The sequence below is a fragment of the Molothrus aeneus genome, chromosome 6, assembly GCF_037042795.1.
Source record: "Molothrus aeneus isolate 106 chromosome 6, BPBGC_Maene_1.0, whole genome shotgun sequence".
Classification (NCBI taxonomy): Eukaryota; Metazoa; Chordata; class Aves; order Passeriformes; family Icteridae; genus Molothrus; species Molothrus aeneus.
In genome coordinates this window covers 13,287,894-13,301,703 of record NC_089651.1, presented here as the reverse complement: position 1 = coordinate 13,301,703, position 13,810 = coordinate 13,287,894, and the positions used below count along the sequence as shown (strand labels likewise).

At 38.7% G+C, this 13,810-nt stretch overlaps 1 protein-coding gene and 1 long non-coding RNA gene across 3 annotated transcripts in view; one reads left to right on the top strand and one right to left on the bottom strand.

Moving 5' to 3' along the window:
• Positions 1-13,810, top strand: part of SOX6 (SRY-box transcription factor 6) — a 359,140-nt gene that overhangs the window by 218,894 nt on the left and 126,436 nt on the right. For both annotated transcript variants that reach the window (XM_066551989.1, XM_066551990.1), the window contains 2 exons: positions 1,794-1,966; positions 5,441-5,509. In XM_066551989.1, coding sequence (XP_066408086.1) covers positions 1,794-1,966; positions 5,441-5,509 — 242 coding nt within the window. The remainder of the gene's footprint in view (positions 1-1,793; positions 1,967-5,440; positions 5,510-13,810) is intronic.
• LOC136557823 (uncharacterized) overlaps positions 1-13,810 on the bottom strand; it is a 68,405-nt gene that overhangs the window by 28,505 nt on the left and 26,090 nt on the right. The window lies entirely within an intron of this gene.

The following is a 13,810-nucleotide window of genomic DNA, read 5'->3' as shown; positions in this document are numbered from 1 at the left end:
AGTCACTTGTATCTCACTAAGGCTTTGCAATGAGTTGGTCTGGGTAGGAGGGTCCTTCAGTCTTTCAAGGACCCTGCATCCATCATTCCTCTTGTGACTAAGGAAATCACTATCAACCCTTTCTAAAATTTCAACTGCAACACAATTTACACATTTTTCTTCTTCTGGAGGCCTATGTCACATGCATACTGGATGTACATTAGGCATTAGAGGGTAGGGAAACATCAGCTTCTTGGAAACTCATTTAAAACTAAGATACTTAATAGTGAATAAGAAATTGAATCTTTTTCAGTACTTTGCATTGCTAAATGCAATTAATAAATGTACATTTACATTTTTGTTTCTCAGAGTTTGTTTAGAGCAAATGACTTAAGCTACACAGTTTCTTTTTTTTCCATACGAAGCAATTTCAGATAAAGGTTTTCTTTTAAGCTGCTTTTGCAAATGAAATTCTGTGCAAGAATCATACTGGCCCCACAATGTAAGTAGTGGATAATCTTGGGTTTGTCACCTTCTTGGCAGGAGCTTGTTTTGTCTTCCTTCTCCTTATGAAACCTGTCAGCCCCTTTTTCCTTTTCTTTACAAGATATCCATCTTATTCCTGGGAAGAAGCTGGAGTCATAATCTTGTGACTGTTTCTCCATTCCCTCCCAGGTCCTGTTGCTCACACCTTTTCTTCCTCTTCAGAAGTCCAGTGACTTCTTTATCACAGTCCTCTATTGTGAACAGGGGAAAGGAAGTTTCTGAATACTCTCTTTTGTGCCACTTCTCATATCATTGTGGCAGACTACAGGCCTGAATAATTCTTGGTTTTCTTCTCTGATTTTCAATTCTACTTTACAACATTGAATTGCTTTATTAATCCCACTTCCAGCTCTAAAGTTCTTTCAGATGATCTTCCAATATTCTTGGACTTCTACCTTGATGTATTTATATTATCTCTTATAGACCTATGATTCTGAGGTGCTCACAAAAGGAAATGTATTGTATGGCTCAAATATAGGAACTGACATTGCTGTTTCTGACAGAGTAATATGTTCCTATATAAGGTGGGATATTTTCAGATTGATTTGGAAAAGGACCCTGTACTCTCCACTTATGAGACCCATGCAATTTACCCATAAACAGACCATTAAGCATCATTAGTGCAAAGAATAAATGTACCGTAGTTTCATGTTAATTAAATGCTCTCTGTAGAGTAAACTTTGAAAGTTAAATGAAAATTCTTAAGCTATTTTCTCAGGTTAGCCATTTCTCTTGAGGACAAGTAAAGCTCATTTTTAATACAAATTCCGCAACCATGGCTTACATTTACCTAAATGACCTACCAGATATATGGGTATTTTAGAGAAATTATCAATAAATTCTTCAACTGCTTCTTCCACCAAACAGCATCTTTTAAATTCGGTTTTAGCATTTGTACATACTTGGAGCGAAAAAATGAGAAAATATATAAACTGAGGTAAAATTATGTCTGATAAACTATGAATGTATTTATCACAGTGGGCAGATTTAGATGGAGAGGATCCAGGGATTCATACAGAATAAATCCCTGCCAGAAAAAAGGAAATATTCTGTATCTTTTTTGCTCCCATTTCTGTTACATCCTCCCTTGCTTAGAGCACAGCAAATCTATGTGTAACATTCTTTTGAGATTTGTGAGTAGAAAATATATCCAAGCTGCTGTTTGAGAAAGGCACATTGGTGATGCAGCCATTTGTTTGGAGGGGTAAATATTGCTTTGTAAATATTGTCTACCTCATATTTACAGTCCATCTTTCCCCCACGTTTAGGTACACCAGAAAGCCTGGCAGAGAAAGAGCGGCAGCTCTCTACCATGATCACCCAGCTGATCAGCTTACGGGAGCAGCTCCTGGCTGCCCACGATGAGCAGAAAAAGCTGGCAGCCTCTCAAATCGAAAAACAACGGCAGCAAATGGACCTTGCTCGCCAACAGCAAGAACAGGTGAGGCTCCAAGAAGGAAACCTGTGAAAATGGTTCATGCAGAATGCTTGTCACAAACTCTGCTCTGCCTGCTGTTGTTCCCTTTTGTGGTTTGTTTTTTTAAAATATCTGCAGAAGTTAGACATTTCTCCAGAAAGAGGGAATATTATAGGACCATGAAAAAAAAAGAGTGGATGATAGATTTCACAGTTCTCCTTGCACTGAGATGCAATTTTGAGAGTTATGAACAAGCCAGACTATAACCATTATTTAACACTTTCTCTTTCTGAAAAGAAAATAATTAAACAAAACCCCTTATGTATTCAAACCTTCAAATACCTTGCATAAGTAAGGTTTGATTTGTTTGTTGAGGTTGTGAACAGTTTGGTTTTTTTCTTGCTTTGTCTTTTTGGTTTTTTGGGTTTTTTTTTTCCTTATTTGTTTGGTTTAGAGTTGTCCAATGAGCTGTCCTCTTCTCATTGAACAAAAGTGCAACAACAATGATCCCATGCACTAGTCCCCTGAGCATTAGATCCGACAGATCCAAATTAATGTGTGGTTTTTAGGAATCTGACATTATTACTAGAATTATCTTTTCAGTTAAATATATTTTATAGGATATATACAGCAATGTATGCTCTGTTGATTTTAATGAGTTGTGACGTCTGGTATTTTATGTGCTTGGGTATTTGCCCACATGTAGGAATATGGACTCATCCCCTAATGGAAAATAACATAAAGGAACACTGTAAAAAATCAGAAGTTAGAATGTCATTTAGCCATCTAGAGATGACACAGTAATTAACTATTGACACTTGTGAATAAGCTAGCACAAATTAATCTTGACACATTTGCAGACGAGTGATATCTTACAGTGAACACTTTGTAATTATATTTCAAAATGAAAATTAAATGACACTTAAAACTAGGTTGTCATGCTCAATGAAGCGAGCATGTAGCTCAACCGATAGGCAAATAAAATTCAGAATTTGAGCCACATGGTGCTTGTGTACCCTACTTTACTGTGTCAAGCCTATACATCAAGACGATACTATGGTAATTGCATTGCAGGGTCTTGGGTACATTTTCTATCACAGAACTGCTCCAGTGAAGAGGAACCTTGGAGATTAGATACTCCATGGTATATTTCTTGTTTTCATCAGGAAATGCCTATTCAAATGTGCTACATTGTGCATGCAGGTACAAAAAGCTGTTCACAAGCTGGCAGAACCCTGGCAGATCCATTCTTTTGCACACACAAACAAAAGTCTCCTCCTTGTCTTGGCTGTGGTTTACTGTGTTAAGCTGCAGCCAGGTCATCAGCAGCTCCAAACAATACTGGATGTAGGGTACTGTGTACCTGTGAAAAAATGATGCAGCACTGAGAGAGGGTGGCCCACAATGCAGCTCCATGTTCTGTATCATTTCACTGTGAAGCTGCACACTGTAACCAACTTTTTCTTTTGCTGAGACTTCAGCAGCAGGGACAATGTGGATAAAAAGCCTGACAGACCTTATCTTTAGTTACAAGCACTGCACTTCTAAGATGGAGTCACATAATTGGTGTGTTGCTCAATAAAAGTGGTGACTCCAGCTCCCACAGAGGTTTTAAATACTCCATATAGCACTGTGCCCATCAGGGCTGTTTCTCCCAGCACAGGCACACTGCTGGTCTTTGTGCTGACAACAGGTACCTGAGCTTCTAGGACCTGCCCCCGGGCTACCTGGGTACAGGAACTGCCAGCTCTCTCTGATTCCCTTTTTCACTCACACGCAAGGGTCTGCTCATTCAGTCCTCACTCACTTTATTTTATTGACTTGCCTGAGAGGTTCATCCAGATCTGTTTGAGCACCAAGATCGTGAAAGGGGTTTGAGCTCCATTACAAGCATTGCTGTAGTGATCTGTGAGAGTTGCTTGACTCCATCTTGTAGCCCTTTGCCTTCATCAAGCCCCAGAATCATGTAGACTTTAATTTGCCTCCTTGAGGCCATGTACAAGACTTAATATACACATGAATTTTAAGTTGATTTCTCTTACAAAAGTGAATTTTGACTGAAAAAACTTAGAGTTATTTCCATGTGACAGTGAGAGATTAAGGAAATGACAGCCTTGGTCTCTGTGTATGCACAATTACAAGCTGTTAATATGTGACTGTAAATTCCTTCTGAGTTAATCTGAACAGTTTTCACTAAAACTATGTGATTGTTTATTTCCAAACCAACCTTTATACATTCCTGTCATTTTTTTATCATAAAAACATTTTACTTAGCTTTCTCTGTTTATAACAGAATAAGTGTGCTCAGAAGATGTTAGGGAAGGAGCCCAAGAGGGTTTTTGCCAAAAGAGAAACAGTGGATTTGAGTGACCAAAATACCTTTGTCACCAGCTTCTTGCTGTTTTATGTGATTCCTCTGCTCTAGATAAATATTTATAGGAGGGGAAATTATACTTAAGAAATGAAGGTAGCAGAAGTGCTGAGGCTGGGATTTCCAGGAAACACAAATCTTGCTCTTATTTCAGTCTGTTGCACTGTTGCCCTTCTAAAGCAGAAGTCCAGTTGTTCCCCCAGCTCCCTGTGGCTTCTCCTCAGTGGCTGCCTTCCACATCACCCATTGCAGGGAGAAGCTCTGTGGTCTGAGGGCAGGATCCTATTTCCCTTCTGCTCCAGCATGCTGATTTTGTGGCAATCAGGGAGGTAGATGGAGTATCTGCAGCAAATTCTCACCAGTCTCCTAGTGTTCTTCACCCTGAACATTTGCTTTTCTCCATCTGTGCTAGAGGAGGGATAGAGTAAACCCTTATCCTGCAGATCCCCTACTGATTCTACCAAATCTGGGTAAGAATATCTGCGTATTTCATAGGGCTGTGTGGAGGATAAGTTGCTGAGCACCAGGTACTGCTTTTACACAGAATAAGGCTCTGCTTTGCTAAGTAGCTCCAAGGATGATTTTTGAGATTTGCAAGAGAAGTAATGCGCTGCTCATTGTGGAGAAAGTCAGAGAAGCTTACCCTAGGAGCTCGTGCTGAATAGTGAAACATCTATAAACACCAGCAAAGGCTCCAGTTCAGCAAAGCAGGAAAATGTATGTTTAACCTTAAGAACCTGCGTAATCCCATCCCCATTCAGAAAAGCACTTCATTTTAAGCATGTGTTTCATTCCCATTGTAGCTAACAGTAATGCATCACAGTTAAAGATCACCACAGGCTTAAATGCTTTGTTGAATAGTGATGAGATTATTCACATGCACACAAATAAACCTATGTTTCTGTGCTTTTCAGAGCTAAGGTCTCACTGCTTAAAATACATATTTCTTACTCGCTAAGTAGATTTTTATGTTGCATTTAAATTTACCTCTAAAAGATGCCCCATTTAAAAAAAATAATATGCTTAATAAAATATAATGAAGAATAACAAATATTATGTTTTTCAGTCAATAGTATTGAAATTTCAATATTACTGTTTTAATTTAATGGAAATTTTATTTCTAATAGATTGCAAGACAACAGCAGCAACTTCTGCAACAGCAGCACAAAATCAATCTACTGCAGCAGCAAATTCAGGTCAGTGTGTTTTATTGCTCTCTTCTGATTATACTTAAGTTCCATTTATGGAGAGGGAAGGGTCTAAAATAAAGCAGCCACTCGCTTTACTAACAAGCCTGAGTAAAGATGCTTTTTATGGGAGTTCCTTGGGTCCCTGAAAATTATTGTCAGACATCTTTTTTTGGTGCAAAGAACTTTAATAGGCAAAGTTTTCTTCTGAAAGTTATGAACTATTTTTAAATCTCACCATCTTGTCATAATTCTGAAATCTGCAATCAGTTTGACTTGCATTGTGTGAAGTAAAAACAGAGTCTCAGCTATTGCTGGAGGAATTCTGTGTTCTACAAAGGCAAAATTGAGACATTGAAGCAGTACCAAGTCCCTGGCACCAGTCTGCTCACGCACAAAGACCCATAGGTATATGCGTTCCAGGTGCCTTTGGAGTAATTATACCCTTGTGGATCTGGAAGTATTCTGGAGATATTTAATTATCTGTACTTGTACTCAGAGCATGTTTTAATTTTGTGCAAGTATACGTGGGCAGAGAGTGACATGGATGCAGAGACATTGTTGGCATGTGACTGTGTTACCTTCTCTGCTTCCCACTTTGAAAGCATTTCCATGGGCCTGTTCAGTGATTGAAATATTTCAATTTGGTCTGACAGATGATTGTGCTGCCAATCATTTCTTATATGCTTGGGCTATCCATTTCTTTTCCTTAATTAGCAGATTGCTATGTTACTAGATGCCAAAACTGAAGTTTTTCTTTCCCTCATCCCAAAGGAATGCTTGTAAATGCTTTTGAAAATGTTGTAATGCAGTCTCAGTTACACTTCTAAGGGCTTTATTTAACAAATATAGATGTGTTAATACCTTGTATGAGAGACACAATTGAATTATAAAGCACCATCATTGTTGTTGCCTTTTAGGAGGCTGTGTGTTCATATTAGGTGTTCATCAAGGATGAAAGAGTATAAGGAAAAAAGAGCAGTGTAAGGAACTAAAAAGAATAGTGTAAGGAAAAAAAATACACCATCTTCTCTAAGTGGTATTTGCAAGTCTGGCTTCAGAAAGCAAAGAATAACATAAAAAGAGTCTTAGCATAAAAGCTAAGACTGAAACCTAGCTAAGTCTACAAAACAGAAGTGTTATCTGTATGAGAAATTTCAAACTTTTAAAATTCCTTTAAAAATTAGGAACAGAGGAATTATGCCTAGGGGTTTTTTTTGTTTCTGTTTGGAGAATTGTAGGTATGATTGGCTGGGATACCTGCTCTGTAGTAAAAAGCTCAAAGGTACTTTAAGTTTCGCTTCAGTCAATACTTTCCAGTAGCTTTACCCTTCCACTATCTCCAGGGATATGTGGTCTTAGAATTCATTTCTAGAATAGATTGAAGGTTCATTTTCTCATTCACTCCACCTTTCCTCTTACATAGTGCTGAACCCTCCACAAGTTTTCTTTCCCATCCTTTCCTAGATGTATATGCAAAGAAGTGTTTCAATGGTTATTCTGTTCATCAGAGCTAAACTATTTCTTGGTGACTCGTCCCTGTATTTGCTTCCAAATTCTTGCTAATATATCGTATTCTTATGCCATAGCTCCTCAGTGGTTTGGGCTCTTTATTGTTTATGATTTTTACATTTACCTGAGTCTAATCAGTGTGTTTGAGGCAGTGATGATTGTTTCTTCTCCCAGCTGGTCAGCCAGATTTGTAGTGGGCATCTCATGGCCCAAGGAATGCTGTAGGCTCCAGTAAGAAGCACTAAGCACACTGGGCAGATGCCAAGTCAAATGTCCAATGGTCTTTTGGGGAGATTACTAAAAGAAAGTTCCCTGGGAGATTGTCTCCAGCTCACATAGTCCATTTGCTTATGAGCCAAGTGGTCTTGCTTTGTTTATTTGTTCTGTCTTAATTCTATGGCAGGTTTGGCGGCCAGAAGGGACTCAAGGGAGAAGTTACTAAGTTGCATCTGCATTTCATAGTAGATTTGCTGCTGTAGAAGAGGTTATGAGTGTTATAGTTTGAGATGTGTAGTTCCTTAAGGGCTAGAGCTGGGATGGAGGCAAAAGGGAGGCAGGTGACAGAAATAGTGCTGTGCTGGTTCTCCCAGATCCTCTCCCACCATCTTCCCAAGAAAGCTCAGTACCAGTACTGAACTCATGCTGGTGACTCTGGGTGGAGTTCATCGTATCAAAAATAGGTAACTGCAGCACAGACTCTGTCTAATTAATTATCCAGATTGCTCTTGTAGTGAGCAGTGAGAAGCTAAGTGAATTGTTTCAGGATACAATTTGTCTTGTCCTAAGGTAGATGTTTAAAATATATCAGATAAATTTATATATTTATAAACCCTAAAATGGCTGTTTCTCTCCATTAACTAAGGAGGATATATGTGTCAATGCCTGTAGTGTAGAGATCTGATGTGAGATGAGGTGAATCCTGCTCTCTATGTCTTGAAGGGGAAACAAAATTTCTATGGAATGTTTACATTCCCAGTTTAGTTTTTGAGCCTGGTAGAATTTGCAGCTCTGTCCCCAATAACTTGATTTTGTTTAGAAGGTTTGTTCAAAGACACTCTTGAGCAACAATTTTCAGGAAACAGTGATTACCTACAGAGAATGGTGTGGGCTCTTATCTGTACTTCGTATGCGTGAGAAAACAGTAGTACCCTTCCCTGCCACTCCCCTTCTGAAGAGATTACAAAATGTGAGCAGCACAGGTGCCAGTTCCATCTGGGCAGGGGCCCATTCATGGCACAGCGACTCGAGGCAAGTACAGCGCGTTCTCCAGGATGCAGGAGGAGAGGGGCACTGCTGATGCAATGTTTTCATCATGAGACACACAGTGTGTCAACTGTCCTCTCATGAGGTGCAGTGCTAATTCTTGAACAAGAGTTTCTGTGAATAAGTGCACCCAGTTGAACCATTTAAGCAATTAGAAATTGCTTTAGAAGGGACTTATAATAGGTCAGCCACATACAAAATTTAAAATAATTTACATTAAATAATTCACGCTTCCCCTGGGCAACTACTGGGTAAATATACTGAGAATTTGCATTACCTAGTATTTCTTATTTATATTGTGCTGTATATTATCTGTTTATGTACTCATTTTGACCTTATTTCATTTAATTGGTGAACGGATTGTTTCTTTCTTTGGGTTTTTTGGTTTTATTTTGAGACCATTTACTAGAGCACCTTACTGCAGACTTGTTATATATCCAAAACTTTGTCAATAACCTATGAGCAAAGAGCACTTTATCTAGGCTTAGTGTACGCAAAAAAAAATAGGCATTTCAAGAGTACAGAAGTCATTAAATGTTCTGCATGATCATCTCATGTTTTCTACGTGAAGCTAATGTTTCTATCAGGGTCTGTGTGTTGGGGAAAGCAGTTTTGTTGGCTAAAAGGAGTGGGGAATCTGGACTTCTCCTCAGTCCTGTCTCTGATTATCAGAAATTTGGCAAGTCATATCCTTTTCCTCAATTTAAATGTAATGTTTTGAGAATCTTAAATGAAAATTTTCAAATAAATGCAGTGTATTATTACTTTTCAGCTCAAATGTTCATAATGTTCATAAACACTCCTCTATAGAGGAGTCCACAGAGATGGGAGGAAATCTACTATGCCAAATTAAGTTCTTTATTCTACAGGGCTGTGCAGAGAAATCATTGATTTCAGTGCAAATTAAAGTTGAGAAGAAAATGTGGGGCAAATAAGAGCTCACAGATCAGTCTTCAGGTTGATTAAGATTTTTGTAAAATATATGTTTTTTCCTTTGATTGTTTAATAAAAAATATTCATTCTGTAGTAGAGGGAGCATAACTGGGCTAATTCAAGGACACCTCTTAGCCTGTGCTACGAAAGGGAAAATCTCTAGGAATAAGTGAAAAAGCTGGTTAAAGGAGGAATTTGGTAGTACATCATGAAGATTAGATTGGAAAAAGGGAAGACATGCATTTCTTAAATGTTTCCAAACCAGGAGTCCTGAAATCCCTGTGAGTTCTGTGCCTCATTATGAGAATTCAGTCCTTTCAGAATGAGACTTGGGGACTTCTTCTGAGCCCTCGATGCCTATCTGAGGAAAAGAGGTGGATCCCACTGAAACTTGGAGCCTGTTGCTCCCAGATTCCCTCTGAGAATGGGGGTGTATGTAGATTTAAGCGATGAAAGTTTTTAGGGCTTTCCTCCTTGTGGGTAGGTTTCATCAAAGCAACTCCTAAATCTGAAGTCTTTAAAAGGGACAGTGATGGTTGAGCTTTTCTGCAGAAATCTATGATGAGGATAACTGTGAAAGATGAGTCAAGCTGCTTTTGTCCATTTCCCTTCACCTTTATTTCTCTTTCACTGTTCTTAATGCCATTGCAGAGCATTTTGTTTTCTGTTTGAATCAGTATTATTTCCATTGCATAGAGAAACTAGTTTCCTCTGCTCTCATAAGTCTTCTGTTTTAATTCAGCCACTAGAAATTACTCTTAATAGTAATTTTTTTAACTTTTAATCTATACATTCATGCTGTTCTACTTTCCTATAAATGTTCTTACATTTTCTGTTTCCCTCAAATAGAGGGAATGTGATTACTGTGATAGTAAACAGACAAAAGAATTGTAACTATAAAATTACAACTATTTAAACTGTCTTTGAATAAGAATCATTTGAATCATAAGTAAAACTTAAGAGACTGAACCAATGAGTCTCTCTTCTTATCTGTGATTAACTACTGACAATTGAGGTACCTGGTGAGCTGAATAAGGACTATCTCTTTATGTGAAGTACATGTCTAAAGATCAGGAATAATTACATTCCACATTAGCCTTCACAGCCTCCCTGACCTGGTTAATTAATTTTTTGCTAGGATAATAATAGTAGAAATAGATTTAAAGATACGCTTCATCATTAAGTATGTAACTGACCTCCAATTTTAAGAGCTGACCCTTTCATTTATTGCCTTTTGGAGACAGGTTAAAGCTCCTTGCAGAGAGCTTGCTGAAAATGCACAAGCTGGAATCCAGTTATTGTCAGCTCAGTTATGCTCTCTGAGGTTGTCTTTCTTTGTAAACTCTATTTAGTGTTGACAAGCAAAAGCAATGGCAGTTGTACTGTTCCAGCACTAGGGAATATTCTCCTCTACCTTTTTTTCTTTTTTTTTTTCTGTTATTGATCATGAAACTGATCCCTTTCCAGCAAGCTCTGCACAGGACCAAATAAAGCCATTGAAAGCAATTTGATACTTCTATTGGCAGGGTACACAGATCAGATACTCCCTTGAAAGAGAGAGAGAGAGTTATAAACAAAGCTTAGAAGTCTAGGAATAGCCCCCAGCTTCAGCAAACCCTTAAAATATTTTGTAATTGTATCTTCAATCATGAATTAGCTAGGAAAACCAGACCTTTTTTGCCTTTATATTTCACTGCTCTATGCTGTTTTTAATTGCCCACAGGCACACTGTTGTGATCTTCTTTGGAAGTTTAAAACCAGGATAAAAATGCAAATCTAATTATTTCTTTTATCTAATCTAATTAACTTTTACAAGCAATGATAGATGCACTGCAGCCTCCATCAAACATTTTAATAATGATGTTTCTGGATTAAGGAATAGGTAAAAGTACTGTAATTTATAAGCAGTCAAGATTATGGCAGTAGAAAATGTAAAATATTGTAGTGGCTTAATAAACTATAGCTGCAGTTTATTAATTTACAGTAGAAAGGATGCATTTCCCTTAAAACCCAGTTTGCTTGTGAATTGATTCCCAGCCGTCACTGGTATATATTTTTACTGTTTTTTAAGCAGCTCAGTATTAAAAATAATATATATCCAAGTCCCTTCTGCAATGCAGTTGTGTGCAGTTGGAAGAGAGAAATGCTGTTGTGTGCCTGTAACTTGTAGCTGGCTGCTAAATCGCTGATTCCACTTCAGGGGCTCTGCCCTAGGTGTGGCACCACAGCTCCTGTCCAGCTCCTAACTTGCCTGGTGAACACTGAAACTGCTCCAATGGAGGAAAGACAAATATGCTAAACATCAAAGTCAAATGTTTCATATTTTATTTATTATTACATAATGGCTTATTAATGAGTTCTAAAGTCCTTATGTGATAATTTCTCAAGCAAAAGATCTGTTAACGGCCAGCTTTTCCCAGTAAAAGGCATCTTCATGGCTGGCTGGCTTGGAATTTTCTGTCAGCTGCGAGGAAAGAGAAGTGATGGAGGATCCTTGCCTTCTCTGAGCAGAGCATGCTGTAATAAATTTTCTGGTGATGCTCTCTATCCTTTATTCAACCTCTTCCATACTACAAATGCTTTGGCATAACGGCCTGGTGGCAGCAGGAAAGACGCAGTGTGTAAAAGGTTCATAGTCCTCTGCTACTTGTAAGCTTCTGATCTTACCCCTTGGTTCCCCATTTGCATGGATCCTGCTAGCTGCTCTGCCCCTGAGGCCCTCAGTCCCTGGAAACAAGTTTTATCCTGGCAGAGCATAATATAGTTCTGGATTTGACTCTTAAAACTGTATGCAGTCATGAGGGGGGTGGGGAGGCTGTGTTTTAAAAAAATTTTGCTGTGACCTTTTAAGAGTTAAATTAGCCGTCTTGCAGTTTTCTAATTCATTATATGACTCTTTTTTTCCTTATTTCGCCTACCCGAGTCTAAACAAATTGTATTTAATGCAAAAATTAAGCCTTGTGTATCTCTTTCATATGACTTCTCTAATTATAGAGCAGTAAATGGTAGAATAGCATATGTTAGCAACATGAGCAGCAGTCTATGAAATGAGCTACAAGTTAATAAAATGATCTTGTGGTGGTGTTGGCCAAATGTTAGCACACATGTTTCGAAAAGTGGTATTTCAACAGACTTGAAGAATAGGACTTTGGCACACGGGTGCCGAACATGATCTGATGTGTGGAAATTAGTTAAACCAAAGTAAATGTCATTGTTTCTTGGGCTCATGTTGGTGCAGAAAATGATAGTAGCTGTCCTCCCACTTTCCCTCTCCCACGTGTGTTTTAAAATTGGAAATGAAGACATAGGCATCCCCTAGTTCAAGTCCTGCTGCTTCGTTTGCTTGGGGCGTGCTGTGCTGCATCCTCACCGGTGGCATAAGGACTTGTTCGCAGCTGTGCCTCTGCCAAAGCCAGAGGCTAAAATCTCACTGATTCTATTCAGCCCAGACAATTCTTCTACTGGCTTCACTCATAGAAGAGCCCATGATTTGAGCCCTTCTAATTTAGAGGCAGATTATAACCAGCTCCTGAACAACAGCAGAGGATCAAGAAAATATTTGCTGCCCACCTGTGGTGCTGCCTGGAGGTCACTCTTAGTTGGTGCTCTGCCTGTTCCAGCCTAGTGTGGAGCAACAGCCATGGCTGAGCCAGGCACCCTGGTCTGGCTCCCAAGGAGTTTGGCCGAGGTGATGCCCCTCTGAACCTCTGTGGTGCCGTTCTGTCAGTCTGATGATGCTCTCCCTTCAATATTGCAGTATTTGGGATAATGCAATAATAATGTGCTATTTGCTCCAGCGCAGAAATCTAGTTTCATTCCGAAGTGGCATGTGCACAAAGTAAAATGGATAACTGGGAGGGGAAGTGGTGCCAACTGGCAGACTGATCCTGTGAAGCCTTATTTGCTTGAGTAATACCCACTCAGGCAGTGCTTGATGACTTGTGCACTGTTACTCACATAACTGGGCTTTGCAGAAGTGAACACCTCTTGCAAGGAAGGACTTAGGATATTAGTATTGTGGTTGGAATATCAAAGGTACAAATGTGGCAGGGATTTTAGGGAATGTAATTTGTTTCATTAGACAAACAGATGTAGCTGGAAAAAACAGGCAACCATTTGGGCATGCCAGCTCTTTTTCATGTCTTACATCAGTGTTACATGGAAACATATCCCAGGACTGACAGGAACTGCTTGAGATATTGGCCTTTCATTTCTAATTAGTTACTTTTCCTGTGATGATTTTTATGATTGACAACCACGTGATGGCCAAGAGGGAAAACAATCAAGTTTTGCATTGCTTTTTTCTATTTCCCTTTTTTTTTTTTTTTTTTGTAATCCTGACACCTCCACTATTTGACACACTAATCAGGAGATACTGGAAAAAGAAAAAAGTTAATAAATGCTGGTATTGAAATGACTTGATTTATGGAGATATTCAGATATACAGGCAAGGCTGGAATGTGGTGATATCAGAGGTCAAAATTTCTGTCTGCAAAAGCAGGTACTTGGAGGAAAATGATGAAGTACAGCTCCACATTAGAAAGGCCAAAAGCATATAGCAAATAAATTGTAAAGTACTTCTTGAAATCTCACAGTAAAAAC